Source organism: Plectropomus leopardus, chromosome 4 (genome assembly GCF_008729295.1).
Source record: "Plectropomus leopardus isolate mb chromosome 4, YSFRI_Pleo_2.0, whole genome shotgun sequence".
NCBI lineage: Eukaryota > Metazoa > Chordata > Actinopteri > Perciformes > Serranidae > Plectropomus > Plectropomus leopardus.
This window is the reverse complement of record NC_056466.1, coordinates 28,112,615-28,124,863: the sequence shown is the minus strand read 5'-3', so window position 1 is coordinate 28,124,863 and position 12,249 is coordinate 28,112,615. Positions and strand designations below refer to the sequence as shown.

General features: G+C 38.2%; 1 protein-coding gene across 1 annotated transcript in view; it reads right to left on the bottom strand.

Annotated features, from left to right (window-relative positions):
• The window catches only part of usp43a (ubiquitin specific peptidase 43a), a 155,030-nt gene that overhangs the window by 30,314 nt on the left and 112,467 nt on the right, over positions 1-12,249 (bottom strand). The window contains exons 10-11 of the mRNA XM_042485616.1: positions 9,237-9,314; positions 8,819-8,948 (exon numbers count right to left, since the gene is read on the bottom strand). Coding sequence (XP_042341550.1) covers positions 8,819-8,948; positions 9,237-9,314 — 208 coding nt within the window. The remainder of the gene's footprint in view (positions 1-8,818; positions 8,949-9,236; positions 9,315-12,249) is intronic.

Genomic DNA, 12,249 nt, shown 5'->3' with positions numbered 1-12,249 from the left:
CATTTTGTTCAGCAACATAATCTTCACAAATGAACACCATCTTTATGATCCCTGAGGGGCAGATTCAATCCAAGCGCAAAGGTAATGTCAGGGTATAACAAACTACACCGTGGTCGCATTAACTTTAACGTTGCCATCACAATGAAGCTGTAAAGCCGTTTTTGGCATTTATGCTCTGTAGTCTCATTAGTTTATTTACTTGTTAGTTTATTGCAGTCTTCACTAGGGCTGCCAAATTCAAGGTGGAAGCTTTCCATTGGAATTAATAGGAATTTATGGGAAATTTATTGGAATTAACAGGAAATATATAGACCTTTGGAAAAAAACCTTTTACCATATCACAAACATAATCCATACATTGAGCCTCGAACGAACAACAGTCAATGACTCTCCTCACTAGCAGAAACAGAACTTCGAAATGGTGAAGAGATTTCTTCAACAAAAGCTTTGTCCCGTCTGCCATAACAGCACTTAACCTCTCATGCTAACAAAATGGGTGCTCAATTTTCCTCTGTGTGTTTGTTAAATATATTGTGTAGGGCTATGGGCAGGGTATTAATGACCTATCTATGACCTATCTATCTAGCTAGCTAGCTAGCTAGCAACCAAAGGGAAAAAATCTTTGCAAATGTTAGTTCACAATGTGGGCTTTGTGCAAACTTGGTTAGGAAGAAGGTGAACAACTAATTTATAAAATAAATGTTTAATAAAGAATAACAACAAATAGATTAAGAGTACTCATCAGCATGCTCTAACAAGCTACATCCCACATGGGCACAGCTAGCTAGCAAAAACTAGCAGAAGGTGTTAATAAGCATTAAACTGTGCAGTTTCAACTTTTTTTGGGCCATTACCCACTTATTCATTGTCCAGGTACTTCACCACCACCCATTATATTAAAATGTAAGCAAGTTTTCTTTCCTGAATATCCATGTTAATCATTACTCTGTGCTTTATCATTAAAAGAGCAAGTCAATGAGCCAAACAAGAGATCTGATTTAAGTGCACAGTTATCATTAGTTTGCCAGGGAGCAAAAAGGCCATGTGAATAAAAAATATATTCACAAGTGACATTCATGCTTATGTTAGGTATCCTTAATGAACACAAATAGCAGAAAGTGGAAATTTGAGTGCCAAATAAGAATTTTCAGACACATTTTCTGCATTCTGGTGCATTTTTATGTGACAAAATCTAACGCAATGTTATGCATTCAGGCTCTAAGACATTCTGTACTGCTTTTCTCCTGCAGATCAACTTTTCTCTTTTCATGTTATCTCTGCTGAGTCTGCATACATGTCAGCATGATTTACTCTTCAGCCCTCATTTGTGTCTTAAGTTTAGGAAGTAACATCAACAATACATTATTTCATTTCAATTAATGAATAACTCCCTGGATTTTAATGGCTGGTGTGTGTTTCAAAGAGATTTCTGCTCATGTTCAAAACTTTCAGCACAAACAAAACTTATCCCACATATCTGTGTTCTTAGAGAAGTCAAAAGTATAATCATAATATTTTCAGAAAAAAAAGTCCTGCCGTACAGTCTGCTGTGTATAACGTTATTTCTGTGTGCTCCAATATTCCCCTAACACTGTCTGACAGGACACAGAGGCCTATTTGCGACTCTCTGGATGAGAAAAAGTTTAGGGAAGCAGCAATCTGTCAGCTGAACTTGTCTGTCACTTGACCAGGTCCCCACCCTCTCTCTCATTGTCACTGACTGTTTTCCAATTCACTCTGCTCAAAAGGTGAAGAGCTTTTCATGCTGATATGCATGAAAAGAACAGATGGAGAAGTGCACCAGAGCACATTGTTCTATAGTAAAATACAAAAATGAAAAAAATAAATGAAAAAAAAACCCAGAACTCCTCAGTGCCCCCCTTGAGAAACTCTAGGCATACTTTGCTTTAGGCAACTATCTGCTGGGTAATCGGAATGTCATAGACAACACAAAATATATTCACTCTAGTAGTATGATAGAAACTGAAATGAAAGCTATTGACCGTTCGCCTTGACAGTGCAGTAGTGTGGGCTGTACATAAGCTGGGAGAATTCTCTGTGCTTGCAGAGTTCACTGAATTCCTTAAATAATCGGCATGGTTACAATACAATTATATGGGCACACTTAAAATAAAACATGACGTAAGACCTAGTATTGCATCTTTCTTTTACATCTATCCCATCTAATTAAGTTTACTATTTGTGGATTTGATGCACCAACTTAGATGCACCATCTAATCTGTAGTCCGTAATATAATCAAAAATACAGACCCTCATCTTTCTTTTAACTTCACACTGGAGAGGCTGCAATGAGGATGTGTTGCAGGCAGAGCACATCATGTGTCACTGTATGTCAGTGACTTGCAACAGACAGCTACACTGACTGCGAGTGATGAAAAGAAAGTTACAAGACTGTAAACAGCTGGTCAACAACAGCCTGTGTCATGCCCACAACAGCAGAGAGATCGCAGGAAAAACAGCTAATTTTCATGTCTAACTCTGTGGATTAAGGGATTATTTCAACCAAACCAGAGTTGGTGGTTGTTGGAACAGTAAAATAAGAAAGTAAAATGACTAACAAGACTGACAAAGATGGTTTTAGTGAGTTTCATTTTGTTCCTAGTGAGTTTGAATGAAGTTTGTTTTAGGATAAGTTACAGGAACAATTAAACTGGTTTTAGATTGGCAAAAGAGAGGAACAAGAATTCAGACAGTGTACGGTTCTTTCTCTGTTTCATATGGAAAAGAGGTATACTAATATACACTTTAGTTGACATTTTGTCAGTGTATTGTGTATTGTATTGAAAAGCCAGAAAATGGGAAGACAGCCTGCAGAACGTAGTGAACTCGTCGTCCAGTGGTGCGTGTGGGGAGGACTGATACACAGACATACTATCACATATCGTATAACCTGGTAAAATTCCAGGAGGATATAAAAAAATAGAAACCTCCCAAACCTAATAGGAAGCTCTGTGAATACAGCCCCTGGTCTATAAGGGAAGAAAATTCGTGCACATTGTTGCATTACTTGCAATAAACTCATTTAATTAAACAACGTTTGGTTCCTCAGACCTTCATAAGCCTCACCTGAAGGTAAAAACTATATTTAAATGAAGTTTATTGCAAGTAGAAGGCCAGTGTGCAGAAAATCTCTTACCTATGGACCTATGAAAGGTCTGCATGAGCCTCCGAGCTCTAGATCATTGATGATAGGAACCTTCCCAACATTTGTTTAATACCCATGTAATATCCTCCTGATGAAAAACCTGACAGAAATATGATTAGACAAACCTAAATAAGGAACGTCATGTATCAGCATCACCTCCTTCTCCTCTAAGGCTTCTTTTCCTTTCAAGTAGAATAATTATAAATGAGCTGATGCATTTTCAGTCCTCTCCACGATGGCTGAGCAAGGACTGAACTGTGATGGGAACAGAATGAAGCTTTTCTCCTTTAATCAGTGGCAGTGGGGATTCAACCCTCTGCACTCAGATTTTAAAAAAGTACATGTTAGACTTTCTTTATCAAAGTGTGCAATGCTAATCTTTGACACTCCCCGAGCCTTTTAAACTCACTTAAATAGAGTAATCTTAAAAATCTGTAAAGGATAACACTGATATTATTGTAGCTCTTTATTCTTTTCAGCAGATCCAATGAAAAGGCAAAACCAGCAATAACTATTTTACTAACCTGTATTGGGTCACTGAAGTTTGATTTAGCTCATGTTCATAATTTGTGATGTCCGTTCTAGTCTGTGTGGTAGCTCAATGGGACATTTTATTCTAATTTACTAGTGTCCTCAGGTCGATCTGAAGAGTTATTTAAACATAAACTGTAGCTAATATTAGTGACATACTTCATAGAAACTGAAGGACTCATTAGTGAGTTCACAACGTGTCAATCTTCAGTCATAGCTGACAACCTCTGCTTAATCAAATTAATAGTATTTCATGAGAGGAATACATACTAAGTGATGAGCAGCTGCAGCAGATCTCTGTGGCTGATTCACTCACAGAGGATCTGAAACAGCCGACGCACGGCAGTGGAGCTCTTCCTGCTGTGCAGCAGTTACATCCTGCACTTCTGCTGAACTGGCTCATTTCAATCAATAATTGGTGATGTTTTTACAGTCCATAAACTTACTGTACACACTCACTGAGGCTTGGAATTTTCATCACAGAGAATAACCAATCTGTAGCCATGACAAAACTTGTAATGCAAGTGGTGTAGCTTTCTTCCTGTTGTGTACACATCTTCAAGGTAGGTGGCTGCCTATCTCTTACCCTCCAAGATAATGTTTCTTCTTTTGTTATTATTGGTTAATCTTGTGTGTTATTTCCTGACACACTGTTTCATGTGTTTCTTTTTCTCGCAAGTAATCTCCTTTCTAATGCATCCCTCATTTAAATTTGTTTATTTAAGCAAGATGAATTACTCAGGGTTGTCATTTTTCTTGGATAATACATTTTTTTGTTATTATATTATTGTTTTTGCAGTGTGTGTAAGTGTGTTTGTTATGACCTGCCTGAGTAAAACAAAGAGGTTTTCAGCTCATGTACTGACTGAAGAGCAGGCAAACTACTGGTAAGTGGGTTTTGCAGTGGAATTGTGTGTATTGGTTGGTGTAAATGTATAAAACATTTACATTACAGAGATATACACCAATCAATCACTGGCAAGTGAAGTGATCACACTGATCATCTCAATACAATACAATGCTCTGCTGGAAAACCTTGGGTCCTGGCATTTATGTAGATGCCATCTGACACGCACCATCCATCCCACTGCGGACCGAATACACCCCCCCTTGGCAACGGCACTCCCTGATGGCAGTGCCCCCCTCAGCAGGACAATGCACAATGCTACACTGCAAAAACTGTTCAGGAAAAGCTGGAGGAAGATGACAAAGAGCTCAAGGCATTGACCTGGCCTCCGTATGCCACAGATCCCGATCTGATTGAGCATTCTTTGGATGCACTGGTACCCCAGAGGTCCATGCTTCCATAGGTCAGATTCAAGTCCAAACCACAGTGGTGCCTCCTTGGGAGTCCTCTGGTGTGTGGCATCAAGGTTTTGGCAAAAGATCCTTTAAGCTGCATGAGTTGCGAGGTGGGGTCTCCATGGATCAGACTTGTTTCAGCAAGTCCCACTGATGCTCAACCAGATGGGGTTCTGTCACATTTGGAGGCTAGGTGGACACTTTGAGCTCTTTGTCACATTCCTTGGGCCATTCATGACCGGTTTCTGCAGTGTGGTGCACGGGACATTGTCCTGTTGAGGGGGTCACTACCATCGGGGAGTGCTTTTGCTATATTTGAGGAGGTATATTGGGTCTGCATCGGTGTATGGGTGGTTCATTGGTGTCAACTGCCATTTACATGAAAGCCAAGGTTTCCCAGCATAAAATGGCTTGCAATGAGATTATTCATGACTTTCACTTTGCTGTTAGTGATTTTTAAATTTTGTAGCTAATCGACATATACAAGTTAAAATGAAACTACAGCATTACCTGTGTCGAACTTAACAATTGTTTGATCAATACCAGTAAGCACCATCAAGTGGGATGATTGCGTTTTAAGTAAGATTCTCTACTCAAACCAAGATCTGGATACAGTATAAAAGGTAAAAACATTTGGAAGATATATAGATTGACGTTGGTAATATATGAAGCATCAGGCCTAATCTCAAAGAGTAACTTAAAAAGAGTCTGGACACTACTGACTTGGGATTTGGTGATACTTCATTTCAATAATTTATCAGCTTCTGGAGTAATCTGTATTTTGGCGATCCTGTGTCAACAGATCTTACTAATTAATTTGGTTACATCATAACTGATAGAAATGATGGCATTGACAAAAAAATGCAAGCTGTAATAAACTCGAATGATTCTTTTCTAAGCAAACTCAGTTGTATTCATTAATCATGATACTGATTTATTTTGAGATGGAGCCGTGGGTGGTGGCTGTCTTGCTGTGTTGGTGCTCACTGTTTTCTTTTATAACGCAGTCCATTCCAACACTGCTTATACAGATGGAGGATCTGTAGTCAGTCAACAAAAGTTTGGACACCAGTCGGAATTGTTCTCAGTAACATTTGAGGCTGCTGCAGGACAGCTGTTACCCCATTACTTGTTTCCTAAAACTCTAAAATTTACATTACTTTTCAGTTCTTGGCAACTGAACATATTTCTATTGCAATTGTCTATTTATTTCAATTTCTTTCTCATATCTATATGAAGATTGCTTGACTTTTGTTTAACCTGTATTGTACGCTGTACATTTTTGAACCAAAACCAATGCAAATTCTTGACTGTATATGTGAAAACTATCTGGCAATAAACAAAAAACTCAGTCACTTTGACTGCTTGAAGCATTACCATCTGCGATTTCGCATACTCACTGCAGTGATCTCTGTGCATTTTTTTTCTTTGCCCCGTTCTCTCTGGCTAAAAAGAGAAGAAGCATTCATAGCTGGTATACTTGCGTGGGAGTTGAGACTCGAGAAAAGAATACGGTTCATAAACTGTGCTGTACATGACTAAAAAGCCATACATTTGTGCCAACTTACTGAGTAGAAAAAAAGTGTCAAGTGTAAGGGTGCCTACAAGGGCAACTGCAGGATGTAAATAATGTTCTTAGTTCATGTTATTATGATAGTGAAGGAGGTAATAGAAAGCAAACTGATAAAATTTAAGACATTTATCTTTATATTAGATAATTCTAACAAGTGTATAACTGCTATGCCTTATAATAGTACTGCATAGATTTAGTATTATACTCTTATAATACCCAGACCTAGAAATAATGTCTTTTTATTTTTTTTGTAAAAAACAAGCGCCTACATAACCCACAATGCAACACAACTACTGATGCTAAGTAGGAGATTTGGGTGTGTTTTGCTCATATTGGCTAATGCAGTCCTGAGCTGTGTGCCTCAAGCAGAGATGAGTAGCAGGCTACAGATATCTACTCAAGTTCCCATTGGCTCACAAAAATACTTAATCCAATTTTTTTCTCATCCTTTTTTCCTTTAAAACAGACATCAGAAAATGGTGGAGTTCCTCTTTAAACATACCTAATGGCTGTTTGGTTTTGATTTTACTGCAGACTGTTTTGACAATGAGAAAAGAATATGATCACCTCAGATAAACAGCTGGATCAGGATTATTTCTGCTTAAATTGTACTGTGAAAAAATAAACACAAATAAGCAAAAAGATATTTTAATTGCCAGTTAATTCTATCAGCTTCTTCTGTTTTTAAATGACCCTTTCAGTATGTGTGAACAAACAAACACACTCTGCAAAAAACTGAAAGAACAACAATAACACCTACAAGAGAATTAACAAAGTAAATTTTAGTTTTGTTCTTGAAATTTAGAATTCCACCTTCTTTTTCGACAAGAGAGGACTCCAAGATAAAAAATAGCTAAACTTATTAAATTGTACTAGTATTATTGAATTATTTCTGTAAAGAACTTTCAAAAAGAATGCAAGTAACAATTAGGCATTAAATGAAAAGGAAACTAGAATTACTTCCTTAAGGTTGTTTGCCTCAAGTCAAGTTGCAGTTTAGCTTTCCATGTCTGTGAAAACATGCATGCTTCTCTCCAGCAGCACAGAAAATTTACACAATCAGCACAGCTTCAAGGTGGACATCCAAGATTAGTGTCACCAATTAAATATCTGATAAAATGTATCCCTCTCTGTTTTTGAGATACGATGTTAAATAATGGCCAAAAAAGAGTTTCTGCAGAACATTATGGTGTCACAGTGAAGCAGACCTTTTGCCTTTTGGATATAAAATGTCATCATGTCATCAATTTATCCTATTAAAAATGTGTGTGAAATTTGGTTAAAATTTGTGGATAAATTCTTGAGTTATGTCGAAAAACATATTTAATGAGTTCACAGACACCTTTAATCACCAAAATTGAATCAGTTCATCGCTGAGTCCAAGTGGATGTTTGAGCCAAATTTGAAGAAATTCCCTCGAGGCGTTCTTGAGATATTGTGTTCATAATACTGGGATGTATGGACCTAAGTACCGATGAACGGATAACTCAAAAGCATAATGTCTCCGGCCGTGGCTTTTGCTGAGGCAGAAAAAACAAACTCTCCACCCACTAATACAGCTATCAGTGAGTGTAAAACAGGGGCCTAAAGTGGAGGGGAAATGGCCCTTTCCCTACTTTCCATTCCACTTACTTCTAGTGCCCTTGCTCAGACCTTACCCATCTTCTGAACTACACACCTGTAAAGTTTTGTAACTATGTATATATTGCAAGGTTGCAACTTTATCACCATGACAAAAATCACAGACAGTCAGACACCTGCCAAAGTGCTCAGACTGGCTTCTGTTGTAGTTTCTGCTACAGTGGGTGTCACCAGGGTCACATTTCGCCATCATGACGCACAGACTCACAAGGTGAAAACAATCCTAGGCCTTGGTGGCATCACGATATACCACAGTGTTCAGAAAACCTGATGGTATGTTTTTCAATACTATCATAAATACAGGCACTCCTTCTTTTCTGAATAATGGCATGTTTTTTACAACTAACTCACTGAATTAAGGATTATTTTCAACCACACTGGAAACTTGAGACTGGAAAGACCTATACCATAATATACCATATACCACAGTGATATTTTAGGAAGGTATGAAAAATTGGATACTAGCCAAGCCTAAAAAATACCAGTCATTGTGATGTTGTCATGGCTTGTAATTATAAGGAGAGAAAAAAAAAGAAAAGAAAAAGTAAGGTAAGAATGAAGACGATATGCTGTTTACTTGAGAGTTATGTTGCACTCAGTCTCACCTGTTCTTCTTTGGTATACAGCTGAAAACACTCATCTAAGGTACAGCTGTGCTGCTGAAGATGCTGCTGCTGCTGGTTCCTCACACTCTCCGCATCCTTGACCACCTCCTCTTGGATGCTGCCAAACAGACTGAAACACACACACACACACACACACACACACACACACACACACACACACACACACAAAGACACAGGTTTATTGTCCTCATTCAGCTGCAGAATTGTATTTGCAGTGTTTGAATCTGTGTGAGCGTATGTTTGTGCCAGCTTTTGTTCTGGGAAATGGATCGAACAGCAAATTGACACTCAGGGTGACTACGTGAACATACAATAATCTTTGTGTGTGTTCCGCCTAAGTGCTTTTTTACATTTGTATATTCCACTCAGTATTAACATTTCTGTGCACAGTGCTTACCATTCTTTAGTCTTGTTATCCCACTCAATGACAACCTTCACATGAGGAGGTCCCCCAGGGCCACAGAACTTCAGAGCTCTACCAAACAGCGGGAGAAAAACTTGAAATACACGTCTTATGATTTTAGATTAGTCTGTGTTTTGCAGAAAGTTATGCTGTATCTCAAAAAGAATGAAACCACAAAAACCACGGGAGGCTGAAATCTGTGCTGCCGTCATGCAAAATAATGGAACTTCTGCGGTGACAACGGCCCCGAGACTTTCTATAAATGTTTGTTTCTACTTTTTATTTCATTTTATTCCACCTTGATACACACACCCACTGGCAACAGCAGGATTACACAGAGTGACATCCTGCACAGGTGAGAGCTAGCTTCACATCATGTGTTAATATGCAAACTTTTGATTTTGAGTCGTTATATAGATGAAGGTGCTCTGTTTGTGTCGCAGAGCTTTTCTTCACTGCTTTGATCTCAGGAGGAGAGATTAAAAAAATATCATTGGTATTCCACTGTCAAACGGCACTGACAGAGGGCCAAGGTAGATTCAACAATTGCTGGATGCTCTGGGCACAGTATAATTTATTCTGTTGTGCGCACATGATGGATCACTGATGGCAGATGTTTGGAGTTGTGTCAAAATTCAAATGCCTTCAATTTTGCAAAGCATCTGCATTACGAGTGAAGACAGTCTGGATGGAGAGATTTCCAGCAAGGCCATTGATAGATTCTCACTGTCAGGAGTTTGACTCCATTTTCGAAGTGTTGTTGTCTTGTTATTGTTCACTGCGAGTATGTTTAATGCATAACAATGTATGTATAAAGTGTTACCACTAGATGTCAGGATTACAACACAGGCCAACACCTCCCAGCCAGAACTTAATAAAGCAATAATGAATTATCACCTATTGTATGTATCTACAAATGCTTCTTTTTCTCTGCCTCTGAATTGAGCTTTGCTGCAACAGTAATTGTCTGTGAATCAATAAGAAACCTTATCTCCGATGGTGTTACACTCACAAGTGAAGGACACCCAGAGCACACTTTGCACACTCCCACAAAAGATTGCTTCCACAAAATCAATTCACCCATTTTAAAAACTATTTTCCATACTCAAAGATTCATGGAGTTGTCTTGTCATGGCTTTGTGAATCTTAAAAACAAAGATGATGTGTGTGTGTGTGTGTGTGTGTGTGTGTGTGTGTGTGTGTGTGTATGTATGTATGTATTTGTTGTGTGACAAGTTTCTTGAGTTGTGCATTACAGCTAATAATAAGAGGAGTGGCAGAGACACAGACTATAGAGACTGAAGTGTGCAATTGGAATAACTGTAGACTTTTACGGTGTGTAATTATAATCATTAATGAATAATATAAAAGATAATCCAATTGCCAGTTAATTCTATCACATTTAGCTGTCTTTAAATGACTAATTCAGTATTGAATTAAAAAAGAATTTCAATCTACGTGTGGTGGTAACTACTCATTTTTGTTAATCGTGTGCGTGTGCGCGTGTGTGTGTGTGTGTGTGTGTGTGTGTGTGTCTCCTCTTTTTTTTTTTTTTTTTTTAACATTCTACGACCCCTCTGTTAATTCTGACGCAGGTGGAACTCACTACGAGTTCCTTTTTTTTCTCAGCAGCAGTTTGATGAGTTTTAGTCATGGGGGTTGACAATTGATCTGTCAATCCCATCAGAGCTGATCAGATTGATAGATGAAAAGAGCAGCTGCTGCAGAAGCTAGTGAAAACAAACTTTTAGACCTAGCTCAATCAATGATTAAGTTTTACTTTCACTGTGCCTGACGTTCAGCTGCTCCATCTGTGCTCAGAGTATGCTCTGCACCCTGAAAAAGCGCAAAGAATACCCAAATTGTATATTTATTCTAACAGTGCTACTAGAAAACATCCAAAAATATATAATCATTCATGGCAGCAGATGTTTTAACCAGGACGCCACAAATAAATGAATATGTGGAAAACCTTGCAGTAACAAATAATAAAAAGGCTGATTAAATTTCCAGTTAATTCTACCACCTTCTACTGTCTTTAACTGATTAATTCAGAATTTCAAAATCAAACGTGCAAAATTCATCCTTTTGGTTATTCCATTCATGAGTCTACTGATCATGCTCCATCTCACAATTCGTTTTTGCTTGATTTAACCTTTCCATTTGATTGCTCTCAGTGAAAGACAGCTCTCTGAGTGAGCACTGTGCCGCCTAGAAGTGAAATTACATCCATCTCACAGAGCAGCAGCGGGAGCTTTGATTGGCCAGACTTCTGCCAACACAGAACAGCTGGCCAATTAAACACTGTACAATTACACAAATATTCTTGTGGCACACTCCAGACTCACAAACAGCAATCACTTAGTACCAAGGTAATTACACAGTAAGATGACCACTGCACTAAACTGAAAACTGTAAATAAATCTAATCAAAAATAAAAAACAACTTTATGCATTACACTGGTGCAGAGATGTAGTGGAGCAGTTTCAAGATATTCAGCCACAAATCTTCAGGCTTTTGTGAGATTGAACGGGTAATAAAATTCCTTTTGAGTTTTTTGTGCTATACAAGGGCAGTTTTACTTTAGAAAATCATACTCAATAAAGACTCTTCAGAACAAGATATATTGTTCGTCCAGAATACCGAGGACATGCTTTAAGCACTGATAGCCGCTAATTTTAATTACACTTATCACCAAATGCTCAGGGATGCTTGCAGAAGAGGTGATGGAGATCTGCTAGACGACGACACACTAGAGGTGTGTGTTGGTGCATTTATTTGAGACTCTGCCCCCTGCCTGTAATTTCCTTTTGTCTTTTTATGTTTGGGACGTTACTGTGCAGGTGAGGTCAGGACTATAAGCAGCAGGCTTTCAAGAGGAATCTACAAAAACTCTAAACACAGCTTCATTCAGTTGTATTACCATAATGTATTATACTCCACTATTTAGGGCTAAGGCTGTTTTCACAATATAGAATGATTGTTGTGTTTGTATGAGCCAGTAGGT